At 39.7% G+C, this 24,141-nt stretch overlaps 3 protein-coding genes across 3 annotated transcripts; all 3 read left to right on the top strand.

The window, feature by feature from the left end:
• The first annotated feature begins 4,400 nt into the window (after window positions 1–4,400).
• LOC134107825 (C-type lectin BfL-1-like) lies at window positions 4,401–8,102 on the top strand. The gene is made up of 6 exons (XM_062559684.1): window positions 4,401–4,840; window positions 5,060–5,160; window positions 5,244–5,383; window positions 5,473–5,637; window positions 5,998–6,127; window positions 6,897–8,102. Exons 1-6 carry the CDS (start codon window positions 4,752–4,754, stop codon window positions 6,962–6,964), a joined length of 693 nt encoding a protein of 230 aa, XP_062415668.1. The 5' UTR covers window positions 4,401–4,751; the 3' UTR covers window positions 6,965–8,102.
• A 2,490-nt stretch (window positions 8,103–10,592) lies between these two features.
• LOC134107834 (C-type lectin BfL-1-like) lies at window positions 10,593–12,716 on the top strand. The gene is made up of 5 exons (XM_062559723.1): window positions 10,593–10,725; window positions 10,809–10,948; window positions 11,038–11,172; window positions 11,479–11,608; window positions 12,378–12,716. Exons 1-5 carry the CDS (start codon window positions 10,659–10,661, stop codon window positions 12,443–12,445), a joined length of 540 nt encoding a protein of 179 aa, XP_062415707.1. The 5' UTR covers window positions 10,593–10,658; the 3' UTR covers window positions 12,446–12,716.
• Window positions 12,717–18,686: 5,970 nt separating this feature from the next.
• LOC134107826 (C-type lectin BfL-1-like) lies at window positions 18,687–22,331 on the top strand. Its single transcript, XM_062559685.1, has 6 exons — window positions 18,687–19,069; window positions 19,289–19,389; window positions 19,473–19,612; window positions 19,702–19,866; window positions 20,227–20,356; window positions 21,126–22,331. Exons 1-6 carry the CDS (start codon window positions 18,981–18,983, stop codon window positions 21,191–21,193), a joined length of 693 nt encoding a protein of 230 aa, XP_062415669.1. The 5' UTR covers window positions 18,687–18,980; the 3' UTR covers window positions 21,194–22,331.
• Window positions 22,332–24,141: the final 1,810 nt, after the last annotated feature.

Below are 24,141 nucleotides of genomic sequence, written 5' to 3'. Positions count from 1 at the left end.
GAAAACAAAAAAAGTCACAATATCTTATATTTTGACATTATAAAAAAGATATACACATGTCAGATACGTATTCCTACATATACAACTGATGTCAAATCTGTTCTCCATCACAGCACTCTTTAGGAGCTAAAAATAACACCATTTATGGTCTTAGATTTTTTAATCTGAATCCTCTGGTACAGCTACAGATAAACATAAAAGTTTTAAGTAGAAATCTTTTGTTTCATAACTTATCACAGAAATACTGATCATGAGAATAAGCCCAACATGAGTGCACCTTTCTCTGTTTTAGTTAATATAAAATAATATATTCATAGATATACATATCAAGTTGTATTTATTGTTAGCACACACAGTAAACAACCCATTTACCTCATATCAAGTGAAATAATTCAGGTTTCCTGTGAAGTGAGTCAGCAGCCTGAGCTGTAAATGTGCTTAATCTGAATTAAATAACTTTTGTTCGGTCGCCAAAATCGTGAGTCATTGTTCTGTTTAAAAGTACTTTAAAGTTCTTTCAACAAAAAACGATAAATCAACTTATAACGTCAGCTCTACTTGAGGTTTATTTTTCCTTTGTATTCCACAACAGCTTACTATAAATACTATGTACTGTGTATATGCAAATATATATATATAAAATATATATAAGGTAACTTTGGCTACCTGGGACGTCACCATTTTTCTCAACAAGCTATTGAGAAGCGATTTTCACCAGATGTTGGTAACAACAAAGCAATACATTACATACAAAGAAGTTCAGAAATAAAGTTATGTATAATAATGTGAAATGACAAAGGGAAAAAGTATTGAACACACTTACTGATATTTGTACAAAAGCCTTTGTTGGTAATGACAGCTTCACGATGCCTCCTGTATGGAGAAACTAGTCGCATGCATTGCTCTGGTGTGATTTGGGCCCATGTTTCCACACAGTCTTTGAATCTTGATTTTCATTGGGATTTAAGTCAGGTGATTGGCTGGGCCATTCTAGCAGCTTCATTTTCTTTCTTTGAAACCAGTTGAGAGTTTCCTTGGCTGTGTGTTTCAGATTATCGTCTTGCTGAAATGTCCACCCTCGTTTCATCTTCATCATCCCGGTAGATGGCAGCAGATTTCTGTCAAGAATGTCTCTTTAAATTTGCCCATTCATCCTTCCTTCAATTATGTGAAGTTTGCCAGTACCATTTGCTGAAAAGCAGCCCCACACCATGATGTTCCCACCTTCAAACTTCACTGTTGGTATGGTGTTTTTAGGGTGATGTGCAGTGCCATTTCTCCTCCAAACATGGTGTGTATTATGGCATCCAAACAGTTCAATTTTGCTCTCATCTGACACACCATACTGCATTCTCACAGTATTTTACTGGCTTTTTTCCAAATGTTGTGCAGCAAACTTAAACGAGCTTCAACATGGTTTTTTTCAGCAATGGAGTCTTGTGTGGTGAGCGTGCATACAGGCCTTGGCGGTGGAGTGCATTACTTACTGCTTTCTTTGGGACAACAGTAACTGCTAATTTCAGGTCTTTTTGAAGCTCTCCACAAGTGGTCCTTGCTCTTGGACAACCGTCCTGATAATTATTTTCACTCCTCTGTCAGAAATCTTGCGAGGAGCACCTAGTTGAGACAAATCTATGGTGAAGTCATTCCACTTCTGTATTATAGTGTTGTTACCTCCTGCTTCGAAGCTTGTGTTGAAATAAGGGCTGTCAAAAATAGCGTGTTAATGACGTTAATTAATTGTTTGTTGTTAATTACGTGAATTTTTTTAACACAGGTCAGGAAAGTACCTCTTCCTCTAGGTAATGCACTTCATCTTATACAACACTGCAAATTACTGCCACCTGCAGGCATATGTCAGGCCGTCAAAATCAGAAAAACAATAGCAAAATGTTCCAACACGTTGGCATTTGGAGCTGGAAATGGTCAAGCGCGTGAGCAGAAATAAAGAGGCCGTCATCGCCATACTTGCCAACCTTGAGACCTCAGAATTAGGGAGATATTCAAAAGGACCGGGGGGGTGCGGGTGCTAGCGGTTTTCTTTGCAGCGCCAGTCTCATCTTTCTCGGTTCTTATTGCCACTCGACTTCAAGGTGTAATCTTTATTATTGCTCGGTCTGAAATGGCGCGCCCAGTGACGGACGGTGGAGCAATATTGTAGTTCGGGTGGAAATCGGGAGAAAGGTCGGTCCAGGAGATTTTCGAGGGGGTGAAATGTCTGGTCATCGCATCCCTGGACCATCAGGAGCACAAACTCGTTTTGCCGACCGCAGCAGAGTGACATAAACTGCAGAGGCTCGAGACCCTTCTAGAGCCATGCAGAGAAATCAGTCTAACTTATCAAATAACATTGCTTTGTTTATTTTGTTTTAAGTCAAATATCAATAACATGTATTTATTAATCCTGATTAATTTGATTAAAATTTTTAATCATTTGACAGCCCTAGTCGAAAAATATGAACCAGTGTAAGGCGAAGCAAATGTATCGGTGCTTGGTTCGTTCGCTGCTGATCACGTGATCAGTGACGTCCGAAGCTTCGTTCCGGGCACAGCCACGTGACTGTTTCGATTTGATTCAAATGGGTGCAAAACAGGGTTCAGGCTTGTCCGTCTCATACAGTCAAAGTCAGTGTTGTTGAGAGTAGCAAATTTACAATGGAACCTGTTGCAAAGAGGTCCCTCCGAGATGTGGGAGCACTTCAATTTGATTTCCTCTAACAAGGTTGGCAATAGGAAGGCAAAGTTGTATTGTGTAATTATTAATTATGGATTTTTATTACATCTCAAAAAATAAAATGTCATGCCCCATCCCATGTGTCCACAAGCACTTCAATATCCTGTCATAACAAACTTGTACAATCACTGCCCCACTGATCTTTCCTCTGTAAATCACTTCCCACATTCTGGATTCAAACTATTCACATCAGTCCCTATGACTGCCATGAAGTGCACATGCAGTAGGAAGCACTTGCTTGTATTTTAAATTATATTGCTTACATATAACTCTATACTATATATATATTATATATACATCTTCTAGTAATTCTTCTGCTAGTATGATCACAAACTCACAGAAAGACACATAAATAAGTGTTCGTTCCACTTCTTCCCAATGTACAGAGAATTGAAATACACAAACAAGGACACAATTCAAACCTAAAAAACAATAGTTGTATTTATATAGGAATCCATGTATTTATTAATGATTTATTGGTTCAACTTTTCATAATTATGTTCAACCCACAGAGACTGGGCCAAATGCTACTGGCAGGCTATTGGAAACATGCACTACAAGTTTTCAACAGCAGAGATCATCATAGAGTTTGCAATGCACTGAATGAATGAACCTTTTCCGGATACAATTGGCTGGAAAGCTTCACTGGTTCAGAAAGCTTCACTTTGCCATCACTACTGTATTATGGCCATCAGTTGGGACTGAACCAGCTGATATTAATTTGCACTGACAAGGGTCTGGATTGCTTTTTAATTACTGATAGTTTTCAGCTGTTTTATTGGCTTTCCATACCTCCCTTTGTGTTCAATAATTTTTCCCTGTGTCATTTTACATTATTACACGGATCTTTATTTCTGAACTTATTTGTTTTAGCTGTATGTATTACATCTGGTGAAAATATATTTACTGATAAAAATGGTGTGTTCAATACTTATTTCACCCACTGTATTTATTTCTTCATCAGTAACATTAACTGATTTTAATACACCAGAACACTTATAGGGGTTTTCTTTTATACGTACAGAAAAAAAGATTTCCGACTTACAGTTTTTATCATGGTATTTCGGTTGTTGTGGGCAGATGATGTGAGCTACGTGGACTGCCTAGTGGCACAATTTGCTCATCATTGATGGAAGTTTGATAGTAGATGAAGAAAGAGTAAAAGGGTATTTTAAAACCCGGCAGCACCTCATGTATCTCTATTGGGTCCAAACTTTGCTCCCCTGAAGTACACAGCAAACAGAAGACAGTTCCATTTGTGTTTGTTAAGTAGCTCTGTATCATCCAAATGAACAATAATTCCTGTTGGACAGTTTCAGGCAGTAACAGCCCCTGTAAATGTCCTCCAGGAACCTGGGCTTAGTACCTGACCCATCTGTGGGCTTCCACATTGTACTCTGTGTATAAACAAACGTTTCATATTCTTTGTTGATTTCATCACCATGTTTAGAATGTTAAACTTCCACAAGGGGATCTATGTTATTGCTCACAAAGTGTCTTCACGTTGTGATTGCTCTGATAATTATCTGTGAAACACTCAAACCGTAACCCTCGTACCTTCAAGGTGCAGATGAATGTGAGCAAACACTCACTGGTCATTGCCAGGAGACAGGGAGGAACCGTTGACTTAAGAAAAACCTTCTATTGACGTTGAAACTACAATTATACTGTACTCGGGGCATCAGGCCTGAGTATTTAACTGAAGAAAAGACATTTAAAGTCAAACGTGATCTCTCAAATGATCTTTTTATCTTTGTCCTGAAACACATAGACAAAGACAGACTTCAGGTGGGACAGAACTCTTCCACCGTCCTCCTCCGTCTGAATGTCAGCGGGATATTTCCCACAGTAATAGGAATAATAACGCCTGTTGACCAGTTAAACACAGTAGCAGTAATTATCCTGTAGGGCAGATGAACATGAGCTAATACACAGTGGTCAATGCCTGGAGACAGGGAGGAACCGCCGTTGACTTGTTGACTTTTTAATATTTAGCCTTTGATCATCATGAACTTCCATGTTTTCAGGCCATCAGCTCAGAGTATTTAACTGTGGAAAAGATTGCACTGACATCCAGACGGAGGAGGAAGAGTTGTCACACCTGAGGTGAGTCTTTTTAGCCTTCTGTCATCAAAGGAAACGGACCGATACGAATTGGCTGCTCCTGTGAATACCTTTGATGTATTCTGTGTTTTTGTCATTAACAGTCATCTTATTTTAACCTCATCACTCACCTTCAGTAATGAAGATGAATATTAGCAGTTTAAAATGTTTCTATTAGTATAATTTTTCACTTACTCTGTCAATTCTTGTATCTATACATAGCCACCTCTTACACTGCATCAGTGAGCCTTGCACCATGCGTCCTGCTGGGATCACCGCCTGCCTTCTGGTGGTGTTGATGCCCATGTCAGCCACTACACAGTGTAAGAACCAAACAGTCTTTAAATGATCTTCTACCTGCACAATAGAAACACAAAACTAACAAAAGTATTTTTATTTGATACAGTGACACCTGAAGAAATGTGCAGTACCAAATATAAAGTTCCATGTACAAAAGACATGGGTAAAGGCTGGTACCAGATGGGTCCAAACCGCTGTGTGAAGGCCTTCTTTCACAACGCCCACCTGAGTTTTGATGACGCAGAGGTAATTTTACTGATGCTCTTGTGAACTTTCCTCTTTCACAACAAAGCGAATGTGAACTGCCTTCATGATTTACTTCTGGCTGATTACAGAGAACCTGTCAAAAGTTACCGGGTGGACATCTGGTGTCAATCAGGAGCCCTATAGAGCTGTCTATAGTGCAATGTGCCATGTACAGAGAAACAACTGGAAAAGCTCATTACTGGATCGGCCTGAAAAAGCAGATGCACAAAGTTGCACTTCCGTTTGTTCTTCTGGTGAGTTCACAAAAACAATATTTGGAATATTTACACATTATATATATTTAATATATAACCGGCTTGTGCTGTTGATTGGTCAAAGTGTCGTACTCAGGAAGTAAGTCCAGTCTGACTACTGTGACATTCAGAAAGTCCCAGTCAGGAAGCAGCTGAGCGTTGATGTCATAGTTGCATGAGAAGCAGAGAACTTCAGGATCGGTGGACTATGAGCTGATGTTCTGATGCTCAGTCCAAGTCAGATACAAATGCATTTTGTTTTATATTCTTTTCTTTACATGAAGACAATACACTTTTGTTGAATTCTTGACGATAATAAAAACTCACCACAAATAAATTCTCTTTCCATCAATATTTTAGACCTCACAGAGTGATTATCAATTTGTCTGGACTGATGGAAGTGGACCTTTGTTAGGATTCTCCCATTGGGCTAAAAAACAACCAGACAACTTCCTATGGAGAGAGCACTGCGTTGAGATGAACTACTGGAGTAAGTAAACCAAATGCTCGGGAGGAGACTAGGTGGAGATGAATCTAGACTTCTGAGAATAAAAGACACTTTTATTGCATGAGGATGATTATTACAATAGTTTAGGGAAATCAAAAGTATTCTAAACGTGTTCATAATGAAGTATTTATTACTAAAAGAAAACATAAATTACCACAAGCCGTAAGTACAAACAGAATTCAAATGATATTAATAATAATAATAATATCATACATTCTAATACACTTCAGAGAGGTTTTTGTGGTCCAATCAGAAGACCCCTTCCTCCTTTTAAAACCAGGGCCCCCTCGCTTCAGGATCCCAGGTGCAGCCAGTTTGGCACCTGAAGGGAAAAACAAGGGGAGACGGGCAAAGCAGACAGCGCCATATGTAACAATACAAATGTAATTTATTAGAATTTTGCTGAATAGCTAGATATAACTAAACTATTATATAGCAAATTAAAAATAGATTGCATTATTCATTTGACCCTGTGGTGTCTCACTGAGCGCTGCCAGATGTTTCCATGCATCGCTTCGTGATGTCAGAAATCACATGACCACAGCAGTTTACCACAATGAGTTTCCCAATCTGAAAGTATTTAATCTAAAAAGTGACAGCAGCTTCAGTCGCAGGATGAGGCGTATCAGGGAGCACGTCTGAGGTCATCGTGCACTGTTTCAGTACAAAGCCGATGTGGAAGACCCGCGAGAGCTATTAATACCACTAACCATGAAATTCCACTGAATCACATGTCTGTTCTTTTTTCCAGGCTGGGGACTCTGGAACGATGAGCAATGTTATCTGGCGAGGCCTTATGTGTGTTCAATAAAAGTCTAGTTCAGCATAAACTTGAAGAGCTGCAGGTGTACCTGTCTGCTTTCACATCTATAGAAATAAATATTCAGCATCAACATGTCATGCATCCTGTTTCTTTTCTGTTTGTACAACCAATGATCCCTCTGCCTTCATGTTAGCAACAGAGCACAAAGCTTCATGGTGTTACTACGTCAGGACTAACTGAAGGCAGAATATGGACTAAAACTAAAACTGGAAAACAAGGATTTTACGTAGATTGAACTTGATAGTTTGATGTACAAAGTCATGCTGTTTAAATTCATGTTTTGATACCAATGAAACAAAGGTGGGGCCAATGCAATTCTTACTTAAAGCCATATTACTAAAGGCACATTAATAAAATGAAGTCAGCCATAATTGATTTATTTAAAACTGCTCAAAGAAAAAACAATTGGTAAAAATTGGTTAAAAGAAAAATACAAAATCACACAGTACCTCACATTAGTCTACAATGAAGTACTAACTACATATCATGAAGGATTGCTTCATTTATATAGATCAATTCATATATTAAAATTGTCTGAAAAGTATAACAAATATTTTCATTTCATCTAAAAAGCATCACTGTGGAATCTAAAACAAATGCAGATAATTGAGAAGGATAGAGTAGGAAGAGGATAGTCATAAACTGCATTCATGGTCCTTACTTTTCATTGTAAACAGTCGATACAGAACACCATGCACTGGGCGTCTGTCGGTCAACTGCCCGTGGTGTCGGTTGATTGACACTTATCGTGGGGGTAGGCTCGCCTGAGCCTACTATTGGTAACCTTCTCTCCGGATTGAGCATTACACCCTGCGTAAACTAATTGACTAATTACATAAAACAAAGACATTAAAGGAAGATATAATGTCAATGGATTGCTTTGAAGTTGTTTGTAAATATTAATATCAAACACGTGGCTTGAGGGAAGGACAAGGATGCAGAGATGGGTTGACTGATACAGATTTATCTCAACACTCCACTATTTAACCATACTCACAAACAGTTAGGTAACAAATGATAATTCTCCTTGGAAACTATGACGCGGGTATGAATACATTTAACTTGCAATGCAAGACACACTGCTACAGGACAAGGGGAGATGCAGACTATAAGTATCCATGAGGGAGGTGAGGGAACAGGTGGACAAACGGCGCGCCCGTGGTGGAGCAATATTGTCGTTCGGGTGGAATTCGGGAGTCTCGACATGTCTGGTCATCGCAGCCCTGGACCATCAGGAGCACAAACTCATTTTGCCGACCGCAGCAGAGTGGCATAAACTGCGGAGGCTCGAGACCCTTCTAGAGCCATGTAGGGAAATCAGTCTAACTTATCGAATAACATTGCTTTGTTTATTTTGTTTAAGTCAAATATCAATAACATGTATTTATGTGAAATATAATGATGAAAATTATGTATCTGTGTCCTGTTATTTATCTTTGGCATGCATTTCAGAAAGAAAAAATGGTTAGGATTCAGGTGTAATTGAAAATAGTGATTAATCCTAATTAATTTGATTAAAATTTTTAATCATTTGACAGCCCTAGTCGAAAAATATGAACAAGTGCAAGGCGAAGCAAATGTATCGCTGCTTGGTTCGTTCGCTGCTGATCACGTGATCAGTGACGTCCGAAGCTTCGTTCCGGGCACAGCCACGTGATTGTTTCGATTTGATTCAAATGGGTGCGAAACAGGGTTCAGGCTTGTCCGTCTCATACAGTCAAAGTCAGTGTTGTTGAGAGTAGCAAATTTACAATGGAACCTGTTGCAAAGAGGTCCCTCCGAGATGTGGGAGCACTTCAATTTGATTTCCTCTAACAAGGTTGGCAATAGGAAGGCAAAGTTGTATTGTGTAATTATTAATTATGGATTTTTATTATATCTCAAAAAAAATAATTTCATGCCCCATCCCATGTGTCCACAAGCACTTCAATATCCTGTCATAACAAACTTGTACAATCACTGCCCCACTGACCTTTCCTCTGTAAATCACTTCCCACATTCCAGATTCAAACAATTCACATCAATCCCTATGACTGCCATGAAGTGCACATGCAGTAGGAAGCACTTGCTTGAATATTAAATGATATTGCTTACATATAACTCTATATATATAAACACACATCTTCTATTGATTCTTCTGCTAGTATGATCACAAACTCACAGAAAGACACATAAATAAGTGTTTGTTCCACTTCTTCCCAATGTACAGAGAATTGAAATACACGAACAAGGACACAATTCAAGCCTGAAAATCAATAGTTGAAGTGTTCAATACTTATTTCACCCACTGTATTTATTTCTTCATCAGTAACATTAACTGATTTTAATACACCAGAACACTTACAGGGGTTTTCTTTTATACCTACAGAAAAAAACATTTCCGACTTACAGTTTTTATCATGGTATTTCGGTTGTTGTGGTCAGATGATGTGAGCTACGTGGACTGCCAAGTGGCACAATTTGCTCATCATTGATGGAAGTTTGATAGTAGATGAAGAAAGAGTAAAAGTGTATTTTAAAACCCAGCAGGACCTCATGTATCTCTATTGGGTCCAAACTTTGCCCCCCTGAAGTACACAGCAAACAGAGGACAGTTCCATTTGTGTTTGTTAAGTAGCTCTGTATCATCCAAATGAACAATAATTCCTGTTGGACAGTTTTAGGCAGTAACAGCCCCTGTAAATGTCCTCCAGGAACCTGGGCTTAGTACCTGACCCATCTGTGGGCTTCCACATTGTACAAATGTTTCATATTCTTTGTTGATTTCATCACCATGTTTAGAATGTTAAACTTCCACAAGGGGATCTATGTTATTGCTCACAAAGTGTCTTCACGTTGTGATTGCTCTGATAATTATCTGTGAAACACTCAAACCGTAACCCTCGTACCTTCAAGGTGCAGATGAATGTCAGCAAACACTCACTGGTCATTGCCAGGAGACAGGGAGGAACCGTTGACTTAAGAAAAACCTTCTATTGACGTTGAAACTACAATTATACTGTACTCGGGGCATCAGGCCTGAGTATTTAACTGAAGAAAAGACATTTAAAGTCAAACGTGATCTCTCAAATGATCTTTTTATCTTTGTCCTGAAACACATAGACAAAGACAGACTTCAGGTGGGACAGAACTCTTCCACCGTCCTCCTCCGTCTGAATGTCAGCGGGATATTTCCCACAGTAATAGGAATAATAACGCCTGTTGACCAGTTAAACACAGTAGCAGTAATTATCCTGTAGGGCAGATGAACATGAGCTAATACACAGTGGTCAATGCCTGGAGACAGGGAGGAACCGCCGTTGACTTGTTGACTTTTTAATATTTAGCCTTTGATCATCATGAACTTCCATGTTTTCAGGCCATCAGCTCAGAGTATTTAACTGTGGAAAAGATCGCACTGACATCCAGACGGAGGAGGAAGAGTTGTCACACCTGAGGTGAGTCTTTTTAGCCTTCTGTCATCAAAGGAAACGGACCGATACGAATTGGCTGCTCCTGTGAATACCTTTGATGTATTCTGTGTTTTTGTCATTAACAGTCATCTTATTTTAACCTCATCACTCACCTTCAGTAATGAAGATGAATATTAGCAGTTTAAAATGTTTCTATTAGTATTATTTTTCACTTACTCTGTCAATTCTCATATCTATACATAGCCACCTCTTACACTGCGTCAGTGAGCCTTGCACCATGCGTCCTGCTGGCATCGCCGCCTGCCTTCTGGTGGTGTTGATGCCCATGTTAGCCACTACAGAGTGTAAGAACCAAACAGTCTTTAAATGATCTTCTACCTCCACAATAGAAACACAAAACTAACAAAAGTATTTTTATTTGACACAGGGACACCTGAAGAAATGTGCAGTACAAAATATAAAGATCCATGTAGAAAAGACATGGGTAAAGGCTGGTACCATATGGGTCCAAACCGCTGTGTGAAGGCCTTCTTCCACAACGCCCACCTCAGTTTTGATGACGCAGAGGTAATTTTACTGATGCTCTTGTGAACTTTCCTCTTTCAAAACAAAGCGAATGTGAACTGCCTTCATGATTTACTTCTGGCTGATTACAGACAACCTGTCAAAAGTTACCGAGTGGACATCTGGTGTCAATCAAGAGCCCTATAGAGCTGTCTATAGTGCAATGTGCCATGTACAGAGAAACACCTGGAAAAGCTCATTACTGGATCGGCCTGAAAAGGCAGATGGTAAGCAGAGAAAGTTGCACTTCAGTTTGTTCCTCTGGTGAGTTCACAAAAACAATATTTAGAATATTTACATATTATATATATTTAATATATAACCGGCTTGTGCTGTTGATTGGTCAAAGTGTTGTACTAGAACTTAAGGATCGGTGGACTATGAGCTGATGTTCTGATGCTCGGTCCAAGTGAGCTACAAATGCATTTTGTTTTATAATCTTTTCTTTACATGAAGACAATAAATTATTGTTGAATCCTTGAACGACAATAAAAAGTCACCACAAATAAATTCTCTTTCCGTCAATATTTTAGACCAAACAGAGTGATAATCAATTTATCTGGACTGATGGAAGTGGACCTATGTTAGGATTCTCCTATTGGGCTAATAAACAACCAGACAACTTCCTATGGAGAGAGCACTGCGTTGAGATGAACTACTGGAGTAAGTAAACCAAAGACTCGGGAGGAGACTAGGTGGAGATGAATCTAGACTTCTGAGAATAAAAGACACTTTTATTGCATGAGGATGATTATTACAATAGGTAAGGGAAATCAAAAGTATTCTACACGTGTTTATAATGAAGTATTTATTACTAAAAGAATACATAAATTACCACAAGCCGTAAGTACAAACAGAATTCAAATGATATTAATAATAATAATAATATCATACATTCTAATACACTTCAGAGAGGTTTTTGTGGTCCAATCAGAAGACCCCTTCCTCCTTTTAAAACCAGGGCCCCCTCGCTTCAGGATCCCAGGTGCAGCCAGTTTGGCACCTGAAGGGAAAAACAAGGGGAGACGGGCAAAGCAGACAGCGCCATATGTAACAATACAAATGTAATTTATTAGAATTTTGCTGAATAGCTAGATATAACTAAACTATTATATAGCAAATTAAAAATAGATTGCATTATTCATTTGACCCTGTGGTGTCTCACTGAGCGCTGCCAGATGTTTCCATGCATCGCTTCGTGATGTCAGAAATCACATGACCACAGCAGTTTACCACAATGAGTTTCCCAATCTGAAAGTATTTAATCTAAAAAGTGACAGCAGCTTCAGTCGCAGGATGAGGCGTATCAGGGAGCACGTCTGAGGTCATCGTGCACTGTTTCAGTACAAAGCCGATGTGGAAGACCCGCGAGAGCTATTAATACCACTAAACATGAAATTCCACTGAATCACATGTCTGTTCTTTTTTCCAGGCTGGGGACTCTGGAACGATGAGCAATGTTATCTGGCGAGGCCTTATGTGTGTTCAATAAAAGTCTAGTTCAGCATAAACTTGAAGAGCTGCAGGTGTACCTGTCTGCTTTCACATCTATAGAAATAAATATTCAGCATCAACATGTCATGCATCCTGTTTCTTTTCTGTTTGTACAACCAATGATCCCTCTGCCTTCATGTTAGCAACAGAGCACAAAGCTTCATGGTGTTACTACGTCAGGACTAACTGAAGGCAGAATATGGACTAAAACTAAAACTGGAAAACAAGGATTTTACGTAGATTGAACTTGATAGTTTGATGTACAAAGTCATGCTGTTTAAATTCATGTTTCATCCATGTCGCTTAGCCTCTGCCACTGACAAATACAAAGCCGCACGCGGGTTGTAAACGCGAGCGCACACCGGCTTCCCTTAGGACGCCGACACCTCAGCCTGGACGTCCGGGAAGAAAGACAAGCACCGGCGCGAAGGTACTCTACGGGGAGGCAGAAACCGTTCATGCAGCTTACCGGAAGCAGTAGCCTGCCGTTTACCCGCCGGCCAGCTGATATGAAAACCTGTCAGCGACTGAGGACCTCCAGCAGTTCTTCGGCGGCAACGGGGGAATGTGGCGCCTCTACATCAGCCCCCGCTGCCTCTACGCTCACCACGTCCAGCTCCTCGGAGCTGGAGGAAGCCGCCGAGCGTGTCTTGCGGTGAAGGGCCAGGAAAAGGCCTCAGCGAGATGCATTTGTGATCCCCATAAAGACATCTGGGGCTCTTCCTCAGCACGAGCTGGACCGGAGCCAGGGCTTGACCCCCTCGAGGGCTAGCTGAGCGTGCTCCACGCCCAGGCAGACAACACACAAGGCGTGCGAGTCACTGCCCGTAATGACACACTGGACAAAACCGCTCAGCCATTGCTACTAGAAAAATCTTCACACACACTAGATGAAGGCACAGAGATGATTGGTCCTGCCCTTCGGGTCCCTTTATAGCGCCCTGGTCCAGCGTCGCCCGCCTATGACGTACCAGCTCGCCATTGGTTAGATTTCATGATGCGGTCACGCAGAGTCGTTCCCAAAGCGTTTTTACGCAGCTCGCGTTCCCTGAGAGGGGACTTGGTGTACGCAGTGTTGTAGAACTCGTAGATCTTCCTCCCGATGGGAATTCTCCTCTTGTGATTCTTCTGCTCCTCTTCTTCATCTTCTTTCTTTGTTGCAGCGTCAACGTTGTAGACGGCATCCTGAAACATAACCTCAGATCAGTTCTTACCGACGGATGAGTCTGCACCTTCTTGGTTTTAATCTCCTTGTTCACTTTGGACGAATGAAACAAAACTCCAACAGCAGAATTGCAGGAGGAAAGACAATCCCCAGAATCACCTTAGAACAAGAAATCGCTCGGTATTATATGAGGGTTTATTGTCATCATTACCATTGGAATTTACACTCATACCCATCCTCGCAAACATACGCACACCCACACATATTAACATGCACACTCATCCGTCCCTCGGGGTCCATTCCGTAACCGATACAGACTTTCTACCCCCCCACTTTCGGTCCGTGGGGCAGACTCGGTCAGTTCATTTAAAATAAAGCTTAAAACGTTCCTCTTTGATATTGCTTGTAGTTAGGGCTGGCTCAGGTTAGCCCTTAGTAAAGCTGCTCTAGGCTTAGACTGCCGGGCGACTCCTAAGGACACACCGAGCCCCTCTCTCACTCTCATGAGTCCATAAAGGTTCACATGAGCATTTTTTACACGTTTGTTAATTGGTTTAAAACTAACAAGAATACCAATATTATTTATGTGAGATTAAATAATAACTGAAAAATAGCAAATAACTGAAAACAAAAAAAGTCACAATATCTTATATTTTGACATTATAAAAAAGATATACACATGTCAGATACGTATTCCTACATATACAACTGATGTCAAATCTGTTCTCCATCACAGCACTCTTTAGGAGCTAAAAATAACACCATTTATGGTCTTAGATTTTTTAATCTGAATCCTCTGGTACAGCTACAGATAAACATAAAAGTTTTAAGTAGAAATCTTTTGTTTCATAACTTATCACAGAAATACTGATCATGAGAATAAGCCCAACATGAGTGCACCTTTCTCTGTTTTAGTTAATATAAAATAATATATTCATAGATATACATATCAAGTTGTATTTATTGTTAGCACACACAGTAAACAACCCATTTACCTCATATCAAGTGAAATAATTCAGGTTTCTTGTGAAGTGAGTCAGCAGCCTGAGCTGTAAATGTGCTTAATCTGAATTAAATAACTTTTGTTCGGTCGCCAAAATCGTGAGTCATTGTTCTGTTTAAAAGTACTTTAAAGTTCTTTCAACAAAAAACGATAAATCAACTTATAACGTCAGCTCTACTTGAGGTTTATTTTTCCTTTGTATTCCACAACAGCTTACTATAAATACTATGTACTGTGTATATGCAAATATATATATATAAAATATATATAAGGTAACTTTGGCTACCTGGGACGTCACCATTTTTCTCAACAAGCTATTGAGAAGCGATTTTCACCAGATGTTGGTAACAACAAAGCAATACATTACATACAAAGAAGTTCAGAAATAAAGTTATGTATAATAATGTGAAATGACAAAGGGAAAAAGTATTGAACACACTTACTGATATTTGTACAAAAGCCTTTGTTGGTAATGACAGCTTCACGATGCCTCCTGTATGGAGAAACTAGTCGCATGCATTGCTCTGGTGTGATTTGGGCCCATGTTTCCACACAGTCTTTGAATCTTGATTTTCATTGGGATTTAAGTCAGGTGATTGGCTGGGCCATTCTAGCAGCTTCATTTTCTTTCTTTGAAACCAGTTGAGAGTTTCCTTGGCTGTGTGTTTCAGATTATCGTCTTGCTGAAATGTCCACCCTCGTTTCATCTTCATCATCCCGGTAGATGGCAGCAGATTTCTGTCAAGAATGTCTCTTTAAATTTGCCCATTCATCCTTCCTTCAATTATGTGAAGTTTGCCAGTACCATTTGCTGAAAAGCAGCCCCACACCATGATGTTCCCACCTTCAAACTTCACTGTTGGTATGGTGTTTTTAGGGTGATGTGCAGTGCCATTTCTCCTCCAAACATGGTGTGTATTATGGCATCCAAACAGTTCAATTTTGCTCTCATCTGACACACCATACTGCATTCTCACAGTATTTTACTGGCTTTTTTCCAAATGTTGTGCAGCAAACTTAAACGAGCTTCAACATGTTTTTTTTCAGCAATGGAGTCTTGTGTGGTGAGCGTGCATACAGGCCTTGGCGGTGGAGTGCATTACTTACTGCTTTCTTTGGGACAACAGTAACTGCTAATTTCAGGTCTTTTTGAAGCTCTCCACAAGTGGTCCTTGCTCTTGGACAACCGTCCTGATAATTATTTTCACTCCTCTGTCAGAAATCTTGCGAGGAGCACCTAGTTGAGACAAATCTATGGTGAAGTCATTCCACTTCTGTATTATAGTGTTGTTACCTCCTGCTTCGAAGCTTGTGTTGAAATAAGGGCTGTCAAAAATAGCGTGTTAATGACGTTAATTAATTGTTTGTTGTTAATTACGTGAATTTTTTTAACACAGGTCAGGAAAGTACCTCTTCCTCTAGGTAATGCACTTCATCTTATACAACACTGCAAATTACTGCCACCTGCAGGCATATGTCAGGCCGTCAAAATCAGAAAAACAATAGCAAAATGTTCCAACACGTTGGCATTTGGAGCTGGAAATGGTCAAGCGCGTGAGCAGAAATAAAGAGGCCGTCATCGCCATACTTGCCAACCTTGAGACCTCAGAATTAGGGAGATATTCAAAAGGACCGGGGGGGTGCGGGTGCTAGCGGTTTTCTTTGCAGCGCCAGTCTCATCTTTCTCGGTTCTTATTGCCACTCGACTTCAAGGTGTAATCTTTATTATTGCTCGGTCTGAAATGGCGCGCCCAGTGACGGACGGTGGAGCAATATTGTAGTTCGGGTGGAAATCGGGAGAAAGGTCGGTCCAGGAGATTTTCGAGGGGGTGAAATGTCTGGTCATCGCATCCCTGGACCATCAGGAGCACAAACTCGTTTTGCCGACCGCAGCAGAGTGACATAAACTGCAGAGGCTCGAGACCCTTCTAGAGCCATGCAGAGAAATCAGTCTAACTTATCAAATAACATTGCTTTGTTTATTTTGTTTTAAGTCAAATATCAATAACATGTATTTATTAATCCTGATTAATTTGATTAAAATTTTTAATCATTTGACAGCCCTAGTCGAAAAATATGAACCAGTGTAAGGCGAAGCAAATGTATCGGTGCTTGGTTCGTTCGCTGCTGATCACGTGATCAGTGACGTCCGAAGCTTCGTTCCGGGCACAGCCACGTGACTGTTTCGATTTGATTCAAATGGGTGCAAAACAGGGTTCAGGCTTGTCCGTCTCATACAGTCAAAGTCAGTGTTGTTGAGAGTAGCAAATTTACAATGGAACCTGTTGCAAAGAGGTCCCTCCGAGATGTGGGAGCACTTCAATTTGATTTCCTCTAACAAGGTTGGCAATAGGAAGGCAAAGTTGTATTGTGTAATTATTAATTATGGATTTTTATTACATCTCAAAAAATAAAATGTCATGCCCCATCCCATGTGTCCACAAGCACTTCAATATCCTGTCATAACAAACTTGTACAATCACTGCCCCACTGATCTTTCCTCTGTAAATCACTTCCCACATTCTGGATTCAAACTATTCACATCAGTCCCTATGACTGCCATGAAGTGCACATGCAGTAGGAAGCACTTGCTTGTATTTTAAATTATATTGCTTACATATAACTCTATACTATATATATATATTATATATACATCTTCTAGTAATTCTTCTGCTAGTATGATCACAAACTCACAGAAAGACACATAAATAAGTGTTCGTTCCACTTCTTCCCAATGTACAGAGAATTGAAATACACAAACAAGGACACAATTCAAACCTAAAAAACAATAGTTGTATTTATATAGGAATCCATGTATTTATTAATGATTTATTGGTTCAACTTTTCATAATTATGTTCAACCCACAGAGACTGGGCCAAATGCTACTGGCAGGCTATTGGAAACATGCACTACAAGTTTTCAACAGCAGAGATCATCATAGAGTTTGCAATGCACTGAATGAATGAACCTTTTCCGGATACAATTGGCTGGAAAGCTTCACTGGTTCAGAAAGCTTCACTTTGCCATCACTACTGTATTATGGCCATCAGTTGGGACTGAACCAGCTGATATTAATTTGCACTGACAAGGGTCTGGATTGCTTTTTAATTACTGATAGTTTTCAGCTGTTTTATTGGCTTTCCATACCTCCCTTTGTGTTCAATAATTTTTCCCTGTGTCATTTTACATTATTACACGGATCTTTATTTCTGAACTTATTTGTTTTAGCTGTATGTATTACATCTGGTGAAAATATATTTACTGATAAAAATGGTGTGTTCAATACTTATTTCACCCACTGTATTTATTTCTTCATCAGTAACATTAACTGATTTTAATACACCAGAACACTTATAGGGGTTTTCTTTTATACGTACAGAAAAAAAGATTTCCGACTTACAGTTTTTATCATGGTATTTCGGTTGTTGTGGGCAGATGATGTGAGCTACGTGGACTGCCTAGTGGCACAATTTGCTCATCATTGATGGAAGTTTGATAGTAGATGAAGAAAGAGTAAAAGGGTATTTTAAAACCCGGCAGCACCTCATGTATCTCTATTGGGTCCAAACTTTGCTCCCCTGAAGTACACAGCAAACAGAAGACAGTTCCATTTGTGTTTGTTAAGTAGCTCTGTATCATCCAAATGAACAATAATTCCTGTTGGACAGTTTCAGGCAGTAACAGCCCCTGTAAATGTCCTCCAGGAACCTGGGCTTAGTACCTGACCCATCTGTGGGCTTCCACATTGTACTCTGTGTATAAACAAATGTTTCATATTCTTTGTTGATTTCATCACCATGTTTAGAATGTTAAACTTCCACAAGGGGATCTATGTTATTGCTCACAAAGTGTCTTCACGTTGTGATTGCTCTGATAATTATCTGTGAAACACTCAAACCGTAACCCTCGTACCTTCAAGGTGCAGATGAATGTGAGCAAACACTCACTGGTCATTGCCAGGAGACAGGGAGGAACCGTTGACTTAAGAAAAACCTTCTATTGACGTTGAAACTACAATTATACTGTACTCGGGGCATCAGGCCTGAGTATTTAACTGAAGAAAAGACATTTAAAGTCAAACGTGATCTCTCAAATGATCTTTTTATCTTTGTCCTGAAACACATAGACAAAGACAGACTTCAGGTGGGACAGAACTCTTCCACCGTCCTCCTCCGTCTGAATGTCAGCGGGATATTTCCCACAGTAATAGGAATAATAACGCCTGTTGACCAGTTAAACACAGTAGCAGTAATTATCCTGTAGGGCAGATGAACATGAGCTAATACACAGTGGTCAATGCCTGGAGACAGGGAGGAACCGCCGTTGACTTGTTGACTTTTTAATATTTAGCCTTTGATCATCATGAACTTCCATGTTTTCAGGCCATCAGCTCAGAGTATTTAACTGTGGAAAAGATTGCACTGACATCCAGACGGAGGAGGAAGAGTTGTCACACCTGAGGTGAGTCTTTTTAGCCTTCTGTCATCAAAGGAAACGGACCGATACGAATTGGCTGCTCCTGTGAATACCTTTGATGTATTCTGTGTTTTTGTCATTAACAGTCATCTTATTTTAACCTCATCACTCACCTTCAGTAATGAAGATGAATATTAGCAGTTTAAAATGTTTCTATTAGTATAATTTTTCACTTACTCTGTCAATTCTTGTATCTATACATAGCCACCTCTTACACTGCATCAGTGAGCCTTGCACCATGCGTCCTGCTGGGATCACCGCCTGCCTTCTGGTGGTGTTGATGCCCATGTCAGCCACTACACAGTGTAAGAACCAAACAGTCTTTAAATGATCTTCTACCTGCACAATAGAAACACAAAACTAACAAAAGTATTTTTATTTGATACAGTGACACCTGAAGAAATGTGCAGTACCAAATATAAAGTTCCATGTACAAAAGACATGGGTAAAGGCTGGTACCAGATGGGTCCAAACCGCTGTGTGAAGGCCTTCTTTCACAACGCCCACCTGAGTTTTGATGACGCAGAGGTAATTTTACTGATGCTCTTGTGAACTTTCCTCTTTCACAACAAAGCGAATGTGAACTGCCTTCATGATTTACTTCTGGCTGATTACAGAGAACCTGTCAAAAGTTACCGGGTGGACATCTGGTGTCAATCAGGAGCCCTATAGAGCTGTCTATAGTGCAATGTGCCATGTACAGAGAAACAACTGGAAAAGCTCATTACTGGATCGGCCTGAAAAAGCAGATGCACAAAGTTGCACTTCCGTTTGTTCTTCTGGTGAGTTCACAAAAACAATATTTGGAATATTTACACATTATATATATTTAATATATAACCGGCTTGTGCTGTTGATTGGTCAAAGTGTCGTACTCAGGAAGTAAGTCCAGTCTGACTACTGTGACATTCAGAAAGTCCCAGTCAGGAAGCAGCTGAGCGTTGATGTCATAGTTGCATGAGAAGCAGAGAACTTCAGGATCGGTGGACTATGAGCTGATGTTCTGATGCTCAGTCCAAGTCAGATACAAATGCATTTTGTTTTATATTCTTTTCTTTACATGAAGACAATACACTTTTGTTGAATTCTTGACGATAATAAAAACTCACCACAAATAAATTCTCTTTCCATCAATATTTTAGACCTCACAGAGTGATTATCAATTTGTCTGGACTGATGGAAGTGGACCTTTGTTAGGATTCTCCCATTGGGCTAAAAAACAACCAGACAACTTCCTATGGAGAGAGCACTGCGTTGAGATGAACTACTGGAGTAAGTAAACCAAATGCTCGGGAGGAGACTAGGTGGAGATGAATCTAGACTTCTGAGAATAAAAGACACTTTTATTGCATGAGGATGATTATTACAATAGTTTAGGGAAATCAAAAGTATTCTAAACGTGTTCATAATGAAGTATTTATTACTAAAAGAAAACATAAATTACCACAAGCCGTAAGTACAAACAGAATTCAAATGATATTAATAATAATAATAATATCATACATTCTAATACACTTCAGAGAGGTTTTTGTGGTCCAATCAGAAGACCCCTTCCTCCTTTTAAAACCAGGGCCCCCTCGCTTCAGGATCCCAGGTGCAGCCAGTTTGGCACCTGAAGGGAAAAACAAGGGGAGACGGGCAAAGCAGACAGCGCCATATGTAACAATACAAATGTAATTTATTAGAATTTTGCTGAATAGCTAGATATAACTAAACTATTATATAGCAAATTAAAAATAGATTGCATTATTCATTTGACCCTGTGGTGTCTCACTGAGCGCTGCCAGATGTTTCCATGCATCGCTTCGTGATGTCAGAAATCACATGACCACAGCAGTTTACCACAATGAGTTTCCCAATCTGAAAGTATTTAATCTAAAAAGTGACAGCAGCTTCAGTCGCAGGATGAGGCGTATCAGGGAGCACGTCTGAGGTCATCGTGCACTGTTTCAGTACAAAGCCGATGTGGAAGACCCGCGAGAGCTATTAATACCACTAACCATGAAATTCCACTGAATCACATGTCTGTTCTTTTTTCCAGGCTGGGGACTCTGGAACGATGAGCAATGTTATCTGGCGAGGCCTTATGTGTGTTCAATAAAAGTCTAGTTCAGCATAAACTTGAAGAGCTGCAGGTGTACCTGTCTGCTTTCACATCTATAGAAATAAATATTCAGCATCAACATGTCATGCATCCTGTTTCTTTTCTGTTTGTACAACCAATGATCCCTCTGCCTTCATGTTAGCAACAGAGCACAAAGCTTCATGGTGTTACTACGTCAGGACTAACTGAAGGCAGAATATGGACTAAAACTAAAACTGGAAAACAAGGATTTTACGTAGATTGAACTTGATAGTTTGATGTACAAAGTCATGCTGTTTAAATTCATGTTTTGATACCAATGAAACAAAGGTGGGGCCAATGCAATTCTTACTTAAAGCCATATTACTAAAGGCACATTAATAAAATGAAGTCAGCCATAATTGATTTATTTAAAACTGCTCAAAGAAAAAACAATTGGTAAAAATTGGTTAAAAGAAAAATACAAAATCACACAGTACCTCACATTAGTCTACAATGAAGTACTAACTACATATCATGAAGGATTGCTTCATTTATATAGATCAATTCATATATTAAAATTGTCTGAAAAGTATAACAAATATTTTCATTTCATCTAAAAAGCATCACTGTGGAATCTAAAACAAATGCAGATAATTGAGAAGGATAGAGTAGGAAGAGGATAGTCATAAACTGCATTCATGGTCCTTACTTTTCATTGTAAACAGTCGATACAGAACACCATGCACTGGGCGTCTGTCGGTCAACTGCCCGTGGTGTCGGTTGATTGACACTTATCGTGGGGGTAGGCTCGCCTGAGCCTACTATTGGTAACCTTCTCTCCGGATTGAGCATTACACCCTGCGTAAACTAATTGACTAATTACATAAAACAAAGACATTAAAGGAAGATATAATGTCAATGGATTGCTTTGAAGTTGTTTGTAAATATTAATATCAAACACGTGGCTTGAGGGAAGGACAAGGATGCAGAGATGGGTTGACTGATACAGATTTATCTCAACACTCCACTATTTAACCATACTCACAAACAGTTAGGTAACAAATGATAATTCTCCTTGGAAACTATGACGCGGGTATGAATACATTTAACTTGCAATGCAAGACACACTGCTACAGGACAAGGGGAGATGCAGACTATAAGTATCCATGAGGGAGGTGAGGGAACAGGTGGACAAACGGCGCGCCCGTGGTGGAGCAATATTGTCGTTCGGGTGGAATTCGGGAGTCTCGACATGTCTGGTCATCGCAGCCCTGGACCATCAGGAGCACAAACTCATTTTGCCGACCGCAGCAGAGTGGCATAAACTGCGGAGGCTCGAGACCCTTCTAGAGCCATGTAGGGAAATCAGTCTAACTTATCGAATAACATTGCTTTGTTTATTTTGTTTAAGTCAAATATCAATAACATGTATTTATGTGAAATATAATGATGAAAATTATGTATCTGTGTCCTGTTATTTATCTTTGGCATGCATTTCAGAAAGAAAAAATGGTTAGGATTCAGGTGTAATTGAAAATAGTGATTAATCCTAATTAATTTGATTAAAATTTTTAATCATTTGACAGCCCTAGTCGAAAAATATGAACAAGTGCAAGGCGAAGCAAATGTATCGCTGCTTGGTTCGTTCGCTGCTGATCACGTGATCAGTGACGTCCGAAGCTTCGTTCCGGGCACAGCCACGTGATTGTTTCGATTTGATTCAAATGGGTGCGAAACAGGGTTCAGGCTTGTCCGTCTCATACAGTCAAAGTCAGTGTTGTTGAGAGTAGCAAATTTACAATGGAACCTGTTGCAAAGAGGTCCCTCCGAGATGTGGGAGCACTTCAATTTGATTTCCTCTAACAAGGTTGGCAATAGGAAGGCAAAGTTGTATTGTGTAATTATTAATTATGGATTTTTATTATATCTCAAAAAAAATAATTTCATGCCCCATCCCATGTGTCCACAAGCACTTCAATATCCTGTCATAACAAACTTGTACAATCACTGCCCCACTGACCTTTCCTCTGTAAATCACTTCCCACATTCCAGATTCAAACAATTCACATCAATCCCTATGACTGCCATGAAGTGCACATGCAGTAGGAAGCACTTGCTTGAATATTAAATGATATTGCTTACATATAACTCTATATATATAAACACACATCTTCTATTGATTCTTCTGCTAGTATGATCACAAACTCACAGAAAGACACATAAATAAGTGTTTGTTCCACTTCTTCCCAATGTACAGAGAATTGAAATACACGAACAAGGACACAATTCAAGCCTGAAAATCAATAGTTGAAGTGTTCAATACTTATTTCACCCACTGTATTTATTTCTTCATCAGTAACATTAACTGATTTTAATACACCAGAACACTTACAGGGGTTTTCTTTTATACCTACAGAAAAAAACATTTCCGACTTACAGTTTTTATCATGGTATTTCGGTTGTTGTGGTCAGATGATGTGAGCTACGTGGACTGCCAAGTGGCACAATTTGCTCATCATTGATGGAAGTTTGATAGTAGATGAAGAAAGAGTAAAAGTGTATTTTAAAACCCAGCAGGACCTCATGTATCTCTATTGGGTCCAAACTTTGCCCCCCTGAAGTACACAGCAAACAGAGGACAGTTCCATTTGTGTTTGTTAAGTAGCTCTGTATCATCCAAATGAACAATAATTCCTGTTGGACAGTTTTAGGCAGTAACAGCCCCTGTAAATGTCCTCCAGGAACCTGGGCTTAGTACCTGACCCATCTGTGGGCTTCCACATTGTACAAATGTTTCATATTCTTTGTTGATTTCATCACCATGTTTAGAATGTTAAACTTCCACAAGGGGATCTATGTTATTGCTCACAAAGTGTCTTCACGTTGTGATTGCTCTGATAATTATCTGTGAAACACTCAAACCGTAACCCTCGTACCTTCAAGGTGCAGATGAATGTCAGCAAACACTCACTGGTCATTGCCAGGAGACAGG

The sequence above is a fragment of the Pungitius pungitius genome, chromosome 20 (assembly GCF_949316345.1).
Source record: "Pungitius pungitius chromosome 20, fPunPun2.1, whole genome shotgun sequence".
Taxonomy (NCBI): domain Eukaryota; kingdom Metazoa; phylum Chordata; class Actinopteri; order Perciformes; family Gasterosteidae; genus Pungitius; species Pungitius pungitius.
This window is presented reverse-complemented; position numbering and strand designations above follow the sequence as displayed.

Excerpts from the sequence above, each read along its gene's own strand:
- LOC134107825 (XM_062559684.1), top strand. The coding sequence starts at position 4,752 with ATGTTTTCAGGCCATCAGCTCAGAGTATTTAACTGTGGAAAAGATTGC. Across the intron at positions 4,841-5,059 it reads GAAGAGTTGTCACACCTGAG|CCACCTCTTACACTGCATCA; the intron begins GTGAGTCTTTTT and ends ATCTATACATAG. Across the intron at positions 5,384-5,472 it reads TGAGTTTTGATGACGCAGAG|AGAACCTGTCAAAAGTTACC; the intron begins GTAATTTTACTG and ends GGCTGATTACAG.
- LOC134107834 (XM_062559723.1), top strand. The coding sequence starts at position 10,659 with ATGCGTCCTGCTGGCATCGCCGCCTGCCTTCTGGTGGTGTTGATGCCC. Across the intron at positions 10,949-11,037 it reads TCAGTTTTGATGACGCAGAG|ACAACCTGTCAAAAGTTACC; the intron begins GTAATTTTACTG and ends GGCTGATTACAG. Across the intron at positions 11,173-11,478 it reads TCGGCCTGAAAAGGCAGATG|ACCAAACAGAGTGATAATCA; the intron begins GTAAGCAGAGAA and ends TCAATATTTTAG.
- LOC134107826 (XM_062559685.1), top strand. The coding sequence starts at position 18,981 with ATGTTTTCAGGCCATCAGCTCAGAGTATTTAACTGTGGAAAAGATTGC. Across the intron at positions 19,070-19,288 it reads GAAGAGTTGTCACACCTGAG|CCACCTCTTACACTGCATCA; the intron begins GTGAGTCTTTTT and ends ATCTATACATAG. Across the intron at positions 19,390-19,472 it reads CATGTCAGCCACTACACAGT|TGACACCTGAAGAAATGTGC; the intron begins GTAAGAACCAAA and ends TATTTGATACAG.